Source organism: Arvicanthis niloticus, chromosome 20 (assembly GCF_011762505.2).
Source record: "Arvicanthis niloticus isolate mArvNil1 chromosome 20, mArvNil1.pat.X, whole genome shotgun sequence".
In the NCBI taxonomy this organism is placed as follows: domain Eukaryota; kingdom Metazoa; phylum Chordata; class Mammalia; order Rodentia; family Muridae; genus Arvicanthis; species Arvicanthis niloticus.
In genome coordinates, this window is record NC_047677.1 from 27,108,554 (window position 1) to 27,127,896 (window position 19,343).

At 48.0% G+C, this 19,343-nt stretch overlaps 1 protein-coding gene across 1 annotated transcript; it reads left to right on the top strand.

The window, feature by feature from the left end:
* Nucleotides 1-545: 545 nt before the first annotated feature.
* Npffr1 (neuropeptide FF receptor 1) lies at nt 546-16,617 on the top strand. Its single transcript, XM_034524647.2, has 4 exons — nt 546-552; nt 1,226-1,540; nt 7,602-7,701; nt 13,033-16,617. The coding sequence occupies exons 1-4, from the start codon at nt 546-548 to the stop codon at nt 13,907-13,909; spliced, it is 1,299 nt and encodes a 432-aa protein (XP_034380538.1). The 3' UTR covers nt 13,910-16,617.
* Nucleotides 16,618-19,343: the final 2,726 nt, after the last annotated feature.

Here is a 19,343-nt window from a genome sequence, read left to right on the forward strand (position 1 = left end):
TGCACAAAGCTCCGGGTTCTATCGCAAACACTGAGCAGGCTGACATACTTAATCTCAGCACTCAGGAGGTAGAGGCAGGAGGATAAGAGTGCAGGGTCATCCTTGGCTACAGTGGTGAGTTCAAGGCCAGCCTGATACATAATACTTTGTCACCAAAGAAGTCTTCTGAGCCCCCAAAGATGAAAAGAAGGCAGGGAGAAGGTGTGAATGGAGACTAGCCAACGTGATTGGGGAGTGAGTGTTCAGCACTTTGGGTATGAGCTTGGGCAAACTCAAAGTCCTTGATCAGGGGATGGAGGGTGCTTGAATGGTTAAGAACGCTTGTTCTTGCTGAGGACCCTGATCTGGTTCCTTGCACCCTCACTGTGACTTACAACATCCTTAACTCCAGTTCTAGGGCATCCAGTGCCTTCCTCTGACTTCCACGGGTACCTGGCACACACACCGTGCACATATATGTGTGCAAGCAAAACACTCAAAAATTTAAAAATAAAAAAAAAAAATAATAAAATTCTTGATCAGTGTGTCCAGTTGTCCTTGGGACAATGGACAGTAATGAGTAGGCTTAGGGTATGTGTGATGGTTTGTATATGCTTGGCCCAGGGAATGGAACTATTAGGAGGTGTGGCCTTGTTGGAGTAGGTGTGTCACTGTGGGCATAGACTTAAAACTCTCACTCTAGCTGCCTGGAAGCCAGTCTTCCACCAGCAGCCTTCAGATGAAGATGAAAAACTCTCAGCTCCTCCTGCACCATGCCTGCCTGGATGCTGCCATGTTCCCACCTTGATGATAATGGACTGAACCTCTGAAACTGTAAGCCAGCCCCAATTAAATGTTGTCCTTTATAAGAGTTGCCTTGGTCAAGGGATCTATTCACAGCAGTAAAACCCTAAGACAGTATGACAAATGAGACACAGAGAAACTGGAACCTTTCCTTTCTTTTCTTTGAAAGTCTCAATTGGCTGAGGTTGGTCTCAGACTCTCAAAGTAGATGTGAGTGTCCTTGAATTTCCGATCCTTTGTTCTCCACCTCGAAAGTGCTTGGATTAAAGGCATGTGCCACTATTCCACTTTATGTGGTACTGGGGATCAGCCCATAGCTTCACGCATGTCAGGCAAGCGCACTCTGAGCTGCATCTCCATCCAAGGGTTGGCTTTTCAGTGGTGAAGAGCCGGTTAACTCTTCTTCGCTTTGGTCCTGACTCTTGTGCTCCCTTCACCCCAGCGGATCTCTCCCAGCCTCCCAACGGCAGCTGGCCCCCGAGTCAGAACGGGAGTGATGCCGAGACCAGCTCGGCTGCCAGCCTCATCTTCTCCTCCTACTACCAGCACTCCTCTCCAGTGGCGGCCATGTTCATCGCGGCCTACACGCTCATCTTCCTCCTCTGCATGGTGGGCAACACCCTGGTCTGCTTCATTGTGCTCAAGAACCGGCACATGCGCACTGTCACCAACATGTTCATCCTCAACCTGGCCGTCAGCGACCTGCTCGTGGGCATCTTCTGCATGCCCACAACCCTTGTAGACAACCTTATCACTGGTGAGTATGACCAACGGGCAGGAGGAAGGCCCTCACCCTTCGCTTTCATTTTCTGGCTAAAGGCTGAAGCGGAAGCCGGAAGACGGGGATCACTGAGTCTCTCCACCAAGGGGTCATGTCGCAATACAGGCCTAATGGGCTAATCAGTTTCTTTGTGTCAGGCATGATGGGATGTATGATTTGTGCATTATCTTAATTAATCCCCAGAATCATCCAACCAAGCATGCTTTGTTATTAGCCTCATTTTATGGATGAGGAAACACGCTCAGAGCAGTTAAGGGACTGGTCTGTAATTACTCAGCTTGTCAGCATCAGGGCCGATGTGCGCATGCTCCTCTGTCCATTCGCCTCTCCTTTGGTCGCACTCTTGGAGAGAACTAGACGGGAGAAGTAGGAGGTGGGGCAACTTTCTTCTGCACAAAGACATGGAGATCCACTCCTGCCATCCGTTCTCCCACAGAAGATGCTCTTGTCCTGTAGGTAATGAGCTCCCATTGGCTGGGAGAGTCAGGAGTAGCGACTGTCTGGCTGCTGAGCTGGGATTCGGTAAGAGGTCTTTAAATCGCGCTAGACCATAGTCTCCAAAGTCCTACAGTTGTCAGAATGTCACACACTCGTCTCTGATGATAAAACTGTCTTGTCTTAATATTAGAGTTTGGAGCTGTGGAGCCCCTACAGGTCTGAGGGGGAAGATCCCCCAGCTCTCAGAGTTCCCAGCAGTTCCTAGGGAGTGCTCCCTCGTTATAGGGGCTCTATAGATTCAGGCCCAGGGAGGGGAAGCCTGACTGTGTACAGGTTCCTGGACCCTAAAGGGAAGTCATGGAGAGGATTCTGACTGTTAGCCTGGTGGAGACTTTGCTCTCTGTTGAGTTCTGATCCCCGCAGAGATGCCCAACCCAAACTGTACCACCTTCTTCCAGCACCCACAGACAGGCTAGCACACTCTGGCCTCCAAGTCTCAAAAGGGTATTTACGCTATAATTATTTACATGACATTTTCAAATGCCAAATCGTATTTTCTGTTCCTAGAGATAGCAGATTGATAGAATCAGTGGATGGATGGAAGGTCCCGTAATAAAGGAAGGAATGGGAGCTTCCTGGGGTGATGCAGTATCCCCAGGAACTTCTGTATCTTGATGGAAGCTGCCTGGCTGCATGTGTTCCTCAAACCGAGGACCCGTACGCCAAATTGTTGAAAATATGCCTACATTTTTTAGTTCATTTCCATTCTCGGATCAACATGGTGGGTGGCAAGATGGCTGAGCAAGTGAGTGCTTGTTGTCACCATGGTCCCCAAGTTTCATCCCTGAGCCCCATGTGGTAGAAGGAAAGAACCTACTCCTGCAAATTGTCCTCTGACGTCTGTGCATGAATGCACACACACACACACACACACACACACACACGCACATCAAATGTGATTTTCTAAAAAAGAGAAGGGCTAGAGAGATGGCCCAGTGGTTAGAGAGACGGCTCAGTGGTTAGAGAGATGGCTTAGCGGTTACTAGTACGTACAGCTCGCCAAAGGACCTGAGTTGAGTTCCTAGCACCCACACTGGTTAGCTTACAGATGACTAACTCCAGTTCAGTAGATGTGACACCTCTGGGCTTCCATGTGCATACACCTAATCACAGATACACAGATATGCACATATATAAATACATGAAAGTAAGAGTAATCTTTAAAAAAAAATGTCATGGAGGATAGGCAGTGTCTGTGGCCTCGAAGAACAACTCTGCAGCTAGAAGGGAGTCTTTGCTGCCAGGTACTTTTAAAATGGGAGTGTTTACCTAGTCTAGAATGTATGTATGCATGTATGTATGTATGTACATATGTATGTGTGTGTTTTATTTATTATGTATGTATTAATGTGTGTATTTATTTATTTGGTTTTCTGAGACAGGTTTCTCTGTGTAGCCCTCAAACTAGCTCTGTAGCCTAGGCTGGCCTTGAACTCAGAGATCTGCCTCCTGAGTGCTGGGAGTAAAGGCATGTGTCACCACTGCCCTGCTATTTTTTTTTTAAAGTTTTTACTTTATGTGTATAGGTGTTTTGCTTAATGTATAGATGTGTCCCATGCATCTGTGGTGCCTGCAGAGACTAGAGGGGGGCATCACATCCCCTCAAACTGGAGTTTTAGATGGTTCTGAGCCACCACGTGGATGCTAGGAACCGAACACAGGTCCTCTGCCAGATCAACAAGTGCTCTTGGCCACGGAGCCATCTCCCCAGCCCCTTGAAACAATTTTAGACTTAAAGAAAAATAGCAAAGGCACTGTAGAATCTTGGCATAGCCTCTCCTGAAGATATCCTCACTGTCACAACCCAAACAACGTCTTTCCAGGTTTCCAAGTACTCTGCCTTCCTGACATGACACAGGTATTCTGGGATAGCCCGGCACACTGATGCTCCTTTCCTAGAGTCCAGCCTGAAACCTTCATTCTACAGCCTTCCACGGAATTTGAAACTTTCAATTTTGGTTTTAGCATTTCGATATTTAGGAGTTTAATATTTCCGGAATGTTGCTTTGGGGAGTTTATATGCAGTCTTTGTGGTGTTCTGGATTAAAACTAGAAACACTTGTCTAACCCAAGGCCAGTTGTAGGATCTCCAGCTGCTTTTAATTGTTTCCTTCCTTCCTTCCTTCCCATCCCCCACCCCCAACCCCCAGTGCTAGGATTGAAATTAGGCTCCAACCATACTTTATCATTAAACTACATCCTCAGTCCTCTTTAAAAAAAAAAAAAATATATATATATATATGCATATATATGCATATATGCATATATATGCATATATACATATATATACATATATACATATATACATATATGCATATATATACACATATATACACATATATACATATATATACATATATATACATATATACATATATACATATATATACATATATACATATATATACATATATATACATATATATACATATATATACATATATACATATATACATATATACATATATATATACATACACACACATATACACACATATACACACATATACATATATATACATACATATATATATATATATATATATATATATTTGGGGCTGGAGAGATGGCTCAGTGGTTAAGAGCATGCGCTGCTCTTGCAGAGGACCTGAGTTTGGTTCCTAGATTCCACACGATGGCTCACACCCATCAGTGAACTCAATTGCAAAGATTCTTAAGTCCTTGTCCAGCTCCAAGGGCTCCAGACAAGCATAGAGTACATACATGCAGGCAAACACTCATACACGTTAAAAAAAAACTTTATTAACTTACTAATCTCTGTGTGTGTGTGCGCGTGCATGTGTGGCGTGTTTGAGTGTATGTATGTGTACCACACTTGTGTAGTTTCCCTTGGAGGTCAGAATCAAATCCCGCAGTCCTGGACTTATTACAGATGGTTGTGAGCTGCTGTTGTGGGTGCTGGGAATTGAACCTCAGTCCTCTGCAAGAGCAGCAAGTGCTCTTAACCACTGAGCCATCTCTCCAACCCCTCGGCCTCTTTTTGATTTTTACTTTTGTGTGTGTATGCATATGCACGCATGCATGTGTGTATACATTTTCTCATGTATGTGTGAGTGTGTGCAGAGGCGCCAAGGCCTGAGGTGGACATCTTCCTGCTTCAGCCCCCTGAGTAGCTGGGATGACAAGTCTGTGCTACCCGGGCCAGCTCATTGGAGTGTTTTCTTAGCGCCCTCCAATCTGCTATAGGTGCCGGCTCACGACATCAACACATTTAGAAGCTGCTGATCTGTTATTTACAGGGTGGGCTCTTTTGTTGTTTTCTCTGATGCCAGGACCTGCACTTTGGTCCTGGGATCCTATGGGTGTCGAGGTGACTAGGGCATCTGTAAAGCAACCACTTCCCCCTTTCTTTAAAGGACAGCGGTACCCCAGTAAAGCTGGGGTCAGGCAGGATTCTCTAGCCCTACAGATGCAGTGCAGAACCTCAGGGAGATGTTCTTTTGGTCCAGCACTTAGGGTGGGGAGGGGCATAGCTGGTCTCAGTCAGAGGCTGTGCCGGTGAGCAGCCTCAGGCTGTAAATATCCTAAACATCTGGGAAGATGTTGCTAGTCTTTTCATACATTGATCAGTCAGTCATAAACACTCTGGAACCAAGCCTGGTGGCACACACTCATAATCCTAGCACTCAGGAGGCAGAGGCAAGCAGATCTCTGAGTCTAAGTCCAGCCTGGTCTACAGAGTGAGTTCCAGGACAGCCAGGGCTACACAGAGAAACCCTGTCTCGGAAAAACAACATCATACTCTGATTCATGAGGAATGTGCCGCCAAGCCTTCCTCTTGGGCCTGGCCCGTATGGGGAATGGCTTTTCCAATGCCCCATAGATTCAAGCTTTGGAGCCTGGACATGGCTGTGCCCATGTCAACAATATTCATTTATTCAGAACTTCACCCCTTCCGTGCTTCCTCTGCTCCCCACACCTTGATGAGGTTCAGTTGAGCCATTCAGGGGAGAGCAGCGTGGATCCGTGGGCAAGGCACAGATGAGAGCAGAGTCTTTTGTTTGATTGCTTAGGCAACTGCTGTCTCGGCCGTGAAGCCAGCACTTCCCCCTTCTTAATTATCAACTACCCTACGGGGTGATCCTCTGAGACCACGCAAATGTCATGGCTCGTTATATTTCTGTACCGACTTCATAGTGTGCCGCCCACAACAGCGCTTCCTTCCCATCCTGTTCCCTCCTAATGACATTCACAGTCTTTGTACTTACTAATTGGCTCTCTGCTTCCGGGCTTTTAATCCAACATGATTGTTTATTTTGTCGCTTAAACTGCTCTAGGTCTGGCTATTGGAAAGCTCACCGTGGCTGGCTTCTGTGTCTTTCCCATACGCTGCCATGATGTTTGGAGTTTTTCCTTCCTTCCTAGTTCCACAGAATGTTCTAGACCACCTCTCCTTGTTCATCAGCCCTGGAATGAACTAGTTCCTTTAAAAGCCTTGTTTCCTTTGATTGGCATACACTATTTATTTCTATTTTATGCACATGCATGTTTTGCATGTTACATGCGTGTACCACATGCCTGATGCCCTCAGAGGTCAGAAGAGGGTGTCTCCTGGAACTAGAGAGTTATGTATGTTGTGAGCCACCATATCACCATATGGGTGCTGGGGACTGAACCAGAGTCCTCTGCAAGAGTAACAAGTCGTCTTAGCTGCTGAGCCATCTCCACAGGCCAAGGAATATAATATTTACAAGCAAAGGTATGACTTCCAGGGGTGTTTATCAGTGTTAGAGTGTCTTGATTCTAGACTGAAGGGACAGAGCTTGAAAATGCATGCATATTGCCACAGAGTTCTTTGACATATGTCTTTTTTTTTTTTTTTTTTTTTTTTGAGACAGGATCTCATATGTAGCCTTGGCTACTCTGGAACTCACTATATAGCCCAGGCTGGCCTGGAACTCAACAGAGATCTGTCTGCCTCTGTTTCCCAGATGCTGAGATTAAAGACATGTATCACCACACCCAGCTATGCCTTTATTCCTGTGTCTAGCCATTTCCCTGTATTTCAGAAACTGTGGTTCTATACTAATACTTTGGATTCCAATCTGATATCAGACAATGTATTTTAACCCACACCCTCCTCCCTTATTTATAGTTTTGTTCTCAGTGAGAACAAAAATCTTTGTTTTCCCACAACATGTTTATTTTCCTGTTTGGTCCACTTCAGCATAAGAGTGTGATAATAACATACATGCTGTGGATATATGATAACAATGATGGGATAATAACAGAGCTACTTCGAGGAAGCCACGACCTCTCTCCTGGGCTGGATAATAGGCTCCAGACATCAGGCAGGGCTAGACGACCTGAAGGTCACAGAGACAATCAGCTGTCAACTAAAGGCCATCTTCCTAAAAGCAGTATTGACACTGGTGGACTGGTTGACTCCTTGGTCACAGTCACAGAGACCTCGTGACCCCTCACAGCACAAGGATAAATGAGCCATGTTTCTGGGAGGCATCGGCTAATTGGCAAGTGCTCTGCATCTTTCACCCTATGGGGACCTCTGCCTTTACAGGTTGGCCTTTTGACAATGCCACATGCAAGATGAGCGGCTTGGTGCAGGGCATGTCCGTGTCTGCGTCGGTTTTCACGCTGGTGGCCATTGCTGTGGAGAGGTGAGAACTTTCCCTGGGTAATTCTGGGGCTGGCATGGAGAGAGGAGATGCCTCTGACATTGGGCTAGCAGGAAGGCCGTAGAGGAGATGTGCTGAGAATACCACCTCATCTCTTTCTGGGAGGTGAGACCACTTCTGACAAGGTCTCATAGTAATTTCTGGGGTCTGCTAGAAGCTCAAGGCAGTCTGCATCCTGGGCATTGGGAGTCCTGCCTCTCTCCTTTGTTTGAGTCCTGGGAGCTAGAGCTGGAGGAGCCTGTCTGCAGATGGACTTGGCATAGCTGGAAGGACGGGTCCTTTTCTGTTTCTTTATCCCATCTACTTGGTAGTTCCTGGAAGCCCTGGCTTTACTCAGTCTGCATGTCAATCACTTCTGGTCATTCAGCCTCCACCTCCAGCAAAGACTAGATTAAGAATTGCTCTGGGTTATAAATGGTTCTGTACATGTGGCTAAGGTAAGTTTAAACCTCCCTTCCCAGAACACTCAGTAGTGACCCTGCTCCACTCCTCATTAAGCTGTTCAGTGTGGCAAGGATGCCTGAGGCAGAGCCTTCCCCCAGGGACCAGGACAGCTGGAGATGGCTTTTGTCCTCCCTGTTGTCCCACTCTGTGATGTCAGGACACTCATCCAGCTAGGTTGGCAGGAATTGTAGTGGTAAGAAACCCTGTCTCAAAAAAAAAAAAAAAAAAAAAAAAAAAAAGTAAATGTCCCACTGAGAGGCTGGAGACTTCAAACAACTGTGTTTAACAGCAAACGGACAGCTTTTAACCTACAGTGCAAACCGCAGCTGATAACGCAATTTCTTCCACATACCTACATCCTCCCTTTGGTCTCTCTCAAGCACCAGCCCTTTCCAGCTCTGCCCTTTTCTAGAACCTACTGTTCCCATCTCCTTCCCACCTCTGCCTCCACCAAAGTCCCTTTTTATTGCTTTTGTTAGGCTAGCCTTAAACCCATTATGTAGTCGAGGATAACCCTAAACTTCTGATCCTCCTCACTCTGCCTGGGCCTAGGCTTATAGGCATGCCCCACCATGCCCCATTTTACTTGGTGCTGGGGATTGAACTCGGGGCTTTTGTGCATGATCTATGTATCCAGCCCAGACTCCTACCTCCGTGAGATAGGCAGCTGGCGTGACAAAACTGGGTACCTCTCTCTCCACGATGGCACTAACTATAGTTGGGTTATAGGAGCCGTTGTCCCTTCTAACTTAATTTTGTTTTCCCCCTTCCCTTCTCCCGCTCACTCCAGCCCAAAGGTTTATACTTAGTATATGTAAGTACACTGTAGCTGTCTTCAGACACCCATCAGAGGGCATCATATCTCATTATGGATGGTTGGAACCATGTGGTTGCTGGGATTTGAACTCATGACCTCCAGAAGAGCAGTCAGTGCTCTTAACCTCAGCCTTCTAACTTAATTTTTATTATTGTCTTTTTAGTTGTGAGCCTTAGGAGCGAACCATCTCTTCAGCCCTCAACCGTTGTTCTTACCATTGTTGAATAACACGAGGATGTCAAACCTCTCCCAGTCATACTTAGTTTATCCAGCTCCACCGCCTCCAGGAAGCCTTTCCAAAGCATCCCAGGAGTTTCCTCCACCTAGAGATTGCCACTGAGTTGCAGATCGGCACTACCAGCTTCAGGATTCCTCTGCTCTCTGGAGAGTTCTCCAGAGTCTGATGCTATGAAACCAGAAGGACAGGGTGGTACAGGCTAAGGCAGGGAGGCGTGGCTGGACCATGGGAAAGGGGACAAGTGCTTTAAGGCTGGGACAATGGTGTGGGCAAGAGGTGAGCGACTATGGCCAGCAGTCATTAGCACACCTGCAGTCTAAGCAGGTTCTGCCCTAAAGAGCCATGTGGACTTGTAAGGGAGCCCACCTTTTCTCTTCCACTCAAACTATTGAGCCTGACTCAGAAGTCTTCAGGAGGGGCGTCTCTATTTTCTGGTACAGGTGGGGGAGGGAAGGCATTCTGGGAAGTAGGCCATCCTCCTTCCTTCCTTCCTTTCTTTTTAAGATTTTTTTTTCTTTATTTTATGTATTCACCATTGCTCTCTTCAGACACACCAGAATAGGGCATCAGACCCATTACAGATCATTGTGAGCCACCATGTGGTTGCTGGGAATTGAACTCAGAACCTCTGGAAGAGCAGTCAGTGCTCTTAACCATTGAGCCATCTCTCCAGCCCTTTTCTTCCCTTTTTACTGTTTTTGTTTTATGGGTTTTTGTAGGAAAAAATATGACTGGGGAACCCAGGGTTCCTCCCGCCATGCTGTGGGCAGTCGGCTGGGAACGCTCTGGGTTCCTCCAGCTGGAAGTTGGGCCCGGCTGCTCATTAACTAAAGGCCTCTACATGGTTCCTCACGGTTCCTCACGGTGGCGCAGCCCCAACACGTGAGGAAGTCCTTGGGTTTCCAAAACCGGTTTATCGACATGACAGATGATTGTGGACGGATCTGGATGCATACCCCCAAAAACCCAGGATGGACCTGGGTTAAATAGGGAGGGGAAGGGCTGGGGAGGAATGCTTATTTGGCTCCACTCTCTGGCCTTAAATCTCTCTAGGGCCTGTTCATCATGCCCTCCTGTGTATGTGACTGAAGGGTGAAGGTAGAATGGAGATTAGACCTCATGTTAGGCCTGGCAGTTTTTGTTTGTTTGAGACAGAGTGTCTATCAAATAGCCCAGGCTGACCTTGAACTCCTGATCCTCCTGTCTCTGCTGCCCAAGTACATTTTTGTTTTGTTTGTTCGTTTTCCTTCATTCACAAATGCCTCCAGATTGCTGAGGTCTCAGTTCATCTTTATCACCCCACAGAGCAGGGAGGATTACAGATGGACGGATTGGCTCCATTCAAGAAATAAGAAAACCAAAGTCCAGAAAAGCCTTTGAGCAACTGGCTCTTGCAGTCACCCATTCCTGCACTGATCTGCACTCATTCTCGGTCACTTGTCTGACACCCACTTTCAGGAGCATGCAGTTGAGCAATGGCTTTTATTTAAACCACTACAGGGGACGGCCTCCACCTCCCCCCAGCAGCTCCCAACCCTGCCTACTTTGAAAAGAAGGTGCTAAAACCCCTTAACTCCTTCCCAGAATAATTACGGTGGAGACAGATTTTTTTTTTTCTTACTGCTTCAGGAGAGGCTTTGCAAAGTTAGGCTTTAACAGATTCCAGTCTAAGGGGCACAGGGGAATGGACAAACTGGATATCCAAGGTAGTCCTTGTTACTTGATGGCTGTGTGATCTAGTACCAGTTGCTTCACACCTTGGAGGACTTTTCCTAAAGTCAATTAAGGGTGAAAGGTGAAACCGAGGCAGAAGGGTCAGCAGTTCAAGGTCATCCTCTGTAACATAGGAAGTTTGAGGGCAGTCCAGGCTAGAGACCCTATTTCTAAAACAATAAATAGATACACAAGGGTTTGACAAGAGTTATTGCTGAGCGGGTCTAACAAGGAAAGGCACGATGCACGCTTGCTTTCTCACAGTGAGGTGTACCTGGCCGTTCTCACCCAAGTGTTAGAAGACAGGATGCGAGCTAAATGAATCTGAAGTTTTTACTGAGCCACACGGGGCTCGCACACGTGTGACTACAAGTCTAAAGAGGCAGCCCCGAGCTTAGTGAGCAGGGGGTTTATAAATGTCAAAACCCCAAGTTTGGTGACTCCCATTGACATAGCTGGGATGGTTGTTAGCAAGCATGACAAGATATGAACTTTTTAAAAAAGTTATTTATTTTATATATCTATGAGTACACTGTAGCTTTTAAAAAAAGATTTATTTATTTTATGTATATATTAGTACACTGTAGCTATTTTGAGACACACCAGAAGAGGGCATCAGATCCCACTACAGATGGTTGTGAGCCACCATGTGGTTGCTGGGAATTGAACTCAGGACCTCTGGAAGAGCAGTCCATGTTCTTAGCCACTGTGCCATCTCTCTCCAGCACTAAGATATAAACTTTTAATAAGAACAGGGCACAGTTGTGTGATCGAGGTATCTCTGACCAGGAGCAGAAAGGCTTGTGGTTACAGACGCAGAACAGACGCAGGTTAGCAAAAATTTCTTCACGTACTATAAGTGCCTGAGGGCCTGGCTGACCTCACATTTAGCTGGAAGGCCAGTCAGAATTTAACAAATAGTTTTTCTCACTTCAGAATAATAGTTAAGAGGACCCAGGGGTGGCCTGTCAATGTGCTCCATCACTGATCGCCCCCCTTGAGTTCCCCAATCCCAGCTCCTGAGGTTTTCAGGGGAATCGGCATTTGTGTTGCACTCGCTGGTCAAGTGGCTCAGTGGATAAAGGTGTTACTGCCAAGCCTCTTGACCTGGATTCAGGCGCTAGGACCACATGGTAGAAAGAGATTGCTGACTGTTGCAAGTTGTCTCTTGTGTGGAGAGGGAGAAAGGGCTGGAGGGAGGGAGAGGGAGAGATAAGCACTAAATAAATGTTTTTCAAAAAGCCTTTGTATATTCGCCTAGTCAGGCTTCCCAAGCACAGAGTGTTCACCACAGACTGGCTGCGATGCTCGCTACGGAATAAAAGAAAAGGAAATTAAAGGAAAGCCTGTGACTACTCCTAGGTATGGTGGAGGAGAAAGCTTATCTATAAGAGGCAGGCACATCTCAGAGAGTCCAGAGTGGTCTTGAGCCTGAACCACGTGGGGAGAGGGGGAGGGGAAGCGGGGAGAGGGAAACCAAGTACAACAGCCCCGAGGACAAAGGTGCAGAAGGAAAGGGGAGGTCGCCAAAAATATCTGGATTATATAGGGAGGAGCCTCTGTGGCGGAAGGGCTGGAGAGTTCAGGGTAGCTAGCCATACCCTGTAACAGATAGTGACCGACCGAGGGATGCTGGGAGAACTTGGTGGCCAGGTCCGCTTTGATATGGTAAATAGGAACTTCAGGAGCTTGTCCTGGGTTGAACACTTAACACTGCCGGCTAACCCGTCCTAAAATAAAGATGTAAGCCTCTAGAGAGAGGCCGTTCCTTCCTCCTCATCTCTTCCGCTAAACTAAATCCACCTAAATCCAGCCTGGGCTCCAGAACAATTTAGCCGGACTGAGCTGCCTCCTTCGCCAGTGACAAACCAATTTACTTGTAAATTAACCTGATTAGTGTCTAAGCTGTCCCCGGATGCTGCCTAAGTGTAGTGATGTATGTCAGGTGTCGTATTCCAGCAGCACCGGAAACTGCCTCAAGGAGGGTGATGAATGTCGGGTGTCCTCTTCCAGTAGCCCCTAACCAGGTCAGCTCTGGCCCACTGGCCCTCCAAGGACCCTCCCAGACTCCTCTGTTTCTCCTCCCACCCTCGGGCTGCAGGTTCCGCTGCATCGTGCATCCTTTCCGCGAGAAGCTGACCCTCCGGAAGGCGCTGCTCACCATCGCGGTGATCTGGGCTCTGGCGTTGCTCATCATGTGTCCCTCGGCGGTCACTCTGACCGTCACGCAAGAGGAGCATCACTTCATGCTGGACGCTAGCAACCGCTCCTACCCGCTCTACTCGTGCTGGGAGGCCTGGCCGGAGAAGGGCATGCGCAAGGTCTACACCGCCGTGCTCTTCGCGCACATCTACCTGGCCCCGCTGGCGCTCATCGTGGTGATGTACGCGCGCATCGCGCGCAAGCTGTGCCAGGCCCCCGGTCCAGCGCGCGACGCGGAGGAGGCGGTGGCCGAGGGTGGCCGCGCGTCGCGCCGCAGGGCCCGCGTGGTGCACATGCTGGTCATGGTGGCTCTCTTTTTCACCTTGTCCTGGCTGCCACTCTGGGTGCTGCTGCTGCTCATCGACTACGGAGAGCTGAGCGAGCTTCAGCTGCACCTGCTGTCCGTCTACGCCTTCCCCTTGGCACACTGGCTGGCTTTCTTCCACAGCAGCGCCAACCCCATCATCTACGGCTACTTCAACGAGAACTTCCGCCGCGGCTTCCAGGCTGCCTTCCGCGCTCAGCTCTGCTGGCCTCCATGGGCCGCCCACAAGCAAGCCTACTCCCAGCGGCCCGGCCGCCTCCTGCGAAGGCGGATGGTGGTAGACGTTCAACCCAGCGACTCGGGCCTGCCATCGGAATCTGGCCCCAGCAGCGGGGTCCCAGGGCCTGGCCGGCTGCCATTGCGCAATGGGCGTGTGGCCCACCAGGATGGCCTGGGGGAAGGGCCTGGCTGTAACCACATGCCCCTCACCATCCCAGCCTGGAACATTTGAGGTGGTTCAGAGAGGAGAGGCCCAGTAGGCCTGTGGCCCTGACTCTTAAGTATGATGCCCAGGCACAATAGCAGTACTAGAAGAGGGTGCCAAGATTCCTCCTAGATAAAAAAAAAAAAAAAAAAAAAAAAAAACACTAGACAGTGAGGGAAAGGTGACAAGGTCTCACCGTTGGGAATCCTACTTGACCCAGACTCCAGTGAGTCTCCCCAGAACATGTGTCACTGGGTGGTTAGGAAGAGGTGACCTCTGTCTACACACTGAGCCCCTGTGATGGAGTCCCCTGTGCTGTGTTGGCCAGGCAGCTCCCCTTGGCCCTTCACTTCCTGGGAGACGGCTAAGCTCTCCTCTTGCCAGCGCCAGTGTTGTATTTGGTTTGTTTTATTCCCGGAAGTGTCCGGGGCCATACTCATTTCAGCATGTCACAACTGAGCAGCTACAAGAAGAACCCTAGGGAGTCCATTTAGATTTCGGGGACACTCTGGGTTGAGCCCAAGGGAGACTCCCCTCCCCACCCTAAAGCCAGACAGAGCTTCCAGCAATACCAACAGCTCATGAGTGGCAGGCAAGGGGGTTAAGGAAGACAGCACAATGCCAACTCTCCCCTCTGGAAATACCTTACTGGCCTGTGAGCATGAACCTTTTTCTGGGCATTTCTTACTTACTTACTGGAAAGGAGAAGCTGGTCAGGTGGGGCGTGGGGACCTGCAAGGCAAACACAAACCCTTCCACAGTACGTGACTCATGAACCCTAAAAGCAGAGGAGAGCAGGGGAGCCTGCATGCATCCCAGTTGTCACCCAGTAGGCCTGCCCTCATCTTGACAGATGCATGCGCCTCAGCTATCCTCCAATTGCATAGCAAAGCTTCTCCCCTGGAGGTGAGGAAATGGCTTGCTCCTGCCCATTTCTCCTGCAGCTTCAATAATGTGCACTTAACTGGACACATTCTCACCTCCTGTGCACTTAACTGGACACATTCTCACCTCCGTTACCACAGTTGCCAGAAATCTTAGGAATAAAAAAAAAGGGGGGGGGGAGGGGGAAAAAAAAGAAAGGAAAGCTTTCCAGGATCTGAGGCTCTGAGGCTCTGAGCTCTTGCTGGTTCCTTAACCAGTTCTGGTTGGCCCTTTGCTGATCCCAGGTCCGTCCTAAGCAATGGCTAAGGTGGCAGAAGAAACTGCCTCATGGTTGGTTTGGTTGTACACGTCCGAGCATGTCTCTGAACACTGTCATCTGACTCATAAAATATTCTTGCCATTTCACAAAGCGTCTGAGGCCCAGTAGGGCCAGGGTCACAGGGCCACAGACAGCAGTGTCTGGATTAGGCTTGTCTTGGATGGCTCAAACCTTATCCTGCCTTTCAGAGAAGGTGGGCACGACAGGGTGGACAGCCGGAAACTTCTTGTCTAATGATGAAAAGCAACGCCAAGGAATGAATCTGAGTACTGGGGTTGGGACAGGAAGCCATCTCCATTGTGTTGTCCTTGTGACTTCCGGACTATATTAGTATACTGAGGAATCTGCCAAACTCCCTTACAGTGCTGTCTGCGCCAGGAGCCTGGGAGTTACCGGTGTAGGCAGGCGAGGTGTGGTCTGAGCTGGTACTCTGCAAGGCCCTCAATGCTGTATTAGTATCACACGCATGACATAGTGGCCTGAGAATTGCCGGCTGTTTACCCAGAAGACTTGTGACTCTGGGCTCTAAAAATAGGCCAGACCAAGGACTGTGTCAACCCTGTCCCTGTGACCCCTGGGAGCTTTGAGAATTACAATCTGCTCTCTGCCCTGGCCTTCAGCATGGCCTCCTGGAAACAAAATCACAGCTCTCCTCAGAAATCCTGTCCACCAAGGCCTCTGCCTTAGTTTCCCCAAACTCTCCACTTTGAGAGTCCATGGTTGCTGAAACCTGACACAGGTGGCAATCCCTGCGAACCGTTGTCCTTGTCTTTACTTGAGTAAGAGCGGAGGCAGCACCTGCCTGCCCACGGGCTTGGTCTGAATACTGACAGGCACGTCTCAAAAAGCCGGCAGAGTGTGAATTGCTGGGGGCTTGTTTCTTGGTACATGTGTTAAAATACACTCGTGTACAAACTTCCCCATTAGCTGTTTTAAAGTGAACAGTTCGGGGACACTGAGTATTCATGTTACAATGTAACACACTCTTTCTAGCACTGGATTAGCCTCAATGGAAACTGGACCCATAGATCCCAACTCCTCCTCTCCGCTCCCCCCAGCTCCTCCCTGCTTCTCCCAGCTCCCCCCAGCCACCATCCTTTCTCTCTGAATTTGACACTCCTGTGGTTCCTTCCCTACAAATGAAACCACTCAGTATTTTTCCTTTAGTGACTCTTCCGACACAGGCACACCTTTCAAGTTCCACTCATGTTGTTGCTTGGGTCAGAATTCTGTTCCTTTTGTGGCTAGACACTATTCCGTTGTGTGTTGTGTGTCTATGTGATTATCTTTCTTCAGCAGTGTGTTCTTGTTTCTGGTTCAGCTGTTACAAGTCACTATGTATGCATGCGGTGGTGTTAAATAATAAACCCAAGTCTTGAAAATAATACCCGTGTGAGCCCCGAGGATGGAGACCCCCCCAACACTTGTCTCAACTTGACATTTAGGGGTAACCAAGCCTGTGCTCAACCCAGCTGCTCTGCATCTCCCGCTTTTGTGTTCCTTCTTGGCTAGAGAATAAAAAATAAATGTTATGTTCTGTTCACAAGATATTTGTATGATGCTCTTTTTATAACTGTACCTTGGTCAGCCTCAGGAGATCACTGTGACCCGACATGTGGGTCTGAGTGCGCCTCTTGCGCCTGCAGCACTCAAGTACAATCAAGGAAGACCTACCTGAGCAGCCGTGTTCCGTCTGTGACCCGTCAGGTCTCCTGAGGTGACTGTTCTTTTCATGGACGGAAAGTTTGGAGATGAACCATCTGTGATGGGGAAGGGATCCAGAGACATGTGTGCATGGAGAGCCCTACCCAAGGGGGCTCTTAGAGGGACACCGCGTCCTTCCGTGCCATGAGGGACTACAAGAGTAGTCCCTCTCCAAGTGGTCTCCACAGATGAATGGGCTCTTGACTTCCCCAAGACCATGCGAACACATCTGACCAATGTGAGGGAAGGCGGTGCCCACCAGGGCCCACAAACCACAGACTGGCCAGCCTTGGGCCGCCAGCTTTCTCTAGGGGCCTGGAGGATTCATGGGCTGACTTGGGTTGGACTAGAAGGTGGAACTGGCAAAAGCAGCCAGGAGCCCCCCTATCATTAAGCTACTGTGCATTCATCCTGAAACCAGGTGCGAGCCAAGCCCGGGGCTGGAAGGACAAAGCATTGCTATTAGGCTCTGGACCTTTTTCTGTCCTTTTCCTCAGCTCACCTTTCAGAAGTGCCACTGAGAAAAGACAGATGAGAAAGAGGTGACCCGTGGCTTCATCGCAAGCAAACAATGTTGAAGCAAAACAGATTCCTTGGTGAATAACCCAATTATCTCTGGCTGCTTGTTTCTTTACAAATGCTCCCCTAAAGAAGCATGGTGGAAATTTCACAAAATATAGATAAGCAAAGAAGAAAAAGCAACACATTTTAACTGTATGGGAGACACACATTCGGTTTGTGAGTGTAGATGTATATATATGTATATATATTTAAGTTAAGATTCACCCATGTACTCTGACCATTTAGGGCATCTTAGCAATTGTATATTTGGTTTGCCAAAGATATTTTCATCCTTCTGAAATGCTCTGTCATGTCAATCTATGCCCTTCTCTCCAATCCCAGAAAACCAACCATCTCTCGTGATTACGGAATCAGACCAGGGATGGCATTTTGAGTCTGTCTTCTTTCATTTGACAGGATGACTGAGGTTTTGCTCACCTCAGAGTATTTCTTAGTTCGTTCCTTTTTGAGGCTGAGTAGTACTCCATTGCGTTGTGTGTAGTGACACAGTCTTATCTGCTCACCAGGTGACCATGATTTGGGTTAACAATTCGATTATCATGGGTGAAGCTGCTGTGGTCATTCCTGCACACGCCCTTCCATGTACACATATGTTCCGTTCTCTTGGTGAATAGGGAGGGAGGTTCCTGGGATGTGCTCTGAGTATATACATATGTCTTCTAGCACTGACACATTCTAGCCTTATTGATTGTTCTCACAGGCACCACAGGTGAGTTACAGTTGTCCTGTGTTTTTGCCAACACTTAGGATTATTGTTCTTTTTAAAGTTCTCCTGATGAGTCGTGATGTTAGGTATCTTCCCATGTCCCTACTGGCCGTCCTTTATAGCTTTTTATTTTAAGCAACAATTTTTAAGTTACTTGGTGTTGTGACATCATAACTGACCATGGTAACTAAAGGATGGGAAAAGCCGTTCTGGCTCATGGTTTACAGGTGTGGTTCAGTATGGTGAGAAGCTATGGTACCAAGAGTGGTCCAGCTATGGTGAAGGAGCATGGGGCTGCTGGTCACACTGCATCTGCATCCAGGAAGCAGAGAATGATGGATGCTGAAGCAGGAAAAGATGGAAGCTGGAGCTCTGTTTGCTCTCTCCATTTTCCCTGTTTATTCTGTCAGAGACCCCAGCCCATGCATGAAGCTCTCTCCTCAGTTAAACCTTGCTGGAAGCAACATCACTTACACAACCTGGTGTGTCTACCAGGTGATTCCTGATCCAGCCAAGCTGGCAAAGATGAACCCTCATAATTATTATTATCTTGGTTTCTAGTTAATGTATATGAATACACTGTAGCTGTCTTCAGACACACCAGAAGAGGGCATCAGATCCCATTACAGATGGTTGTGAGCCACCATGTGGTTGCTGGGAATTGAACTCGGGACCTCTGGAAGAGCAGTCAGTGCTTTTAACCACTGATTCATCTCTTCAGCCCAATTATCTTGGTTTCTAAGACTCTCATTTCACTAGGTAACCCAGGCTGGCTTTGAACTAACTAAATGGCACAGGCTGACATTACAGGCCTATCATCAAGAGTGGGTCTATACAGCCTCAAATTCTAGTACTTGGGAGGCAGAGGCAGGTGGATCTCTGTGAGTTTGAAGCCAGTCTGATTTACATAGAGAGTTCTAGGCCAGCCAGAGCTATATAGTGAGATTATGTCTAAAATAAATGAGTTTTTGCAGAATAAGCAGGCTAGTTTTGGAGGGTTTGGAATGGCCTCTCCAAGGAGGTAATATTTGAAAACAAAAACAAAAATCTTTTTTTTTTATTATCAAATCATAATTTTTACTTTTTAACACGGGTTATAAACACAAAAATGCAGGATGTGGGAAAGGGGATGACACAGGAGCATAGGTGTTCAGGAGGAGTACAGATATCTTTCAGAACAGGGTATCAGCTGGGTAAAGGTTCAGGGGACAGGTCACTATGACTCTGCCTATGATTCACTTGTCCTTATCTAAGTTGGTACTATC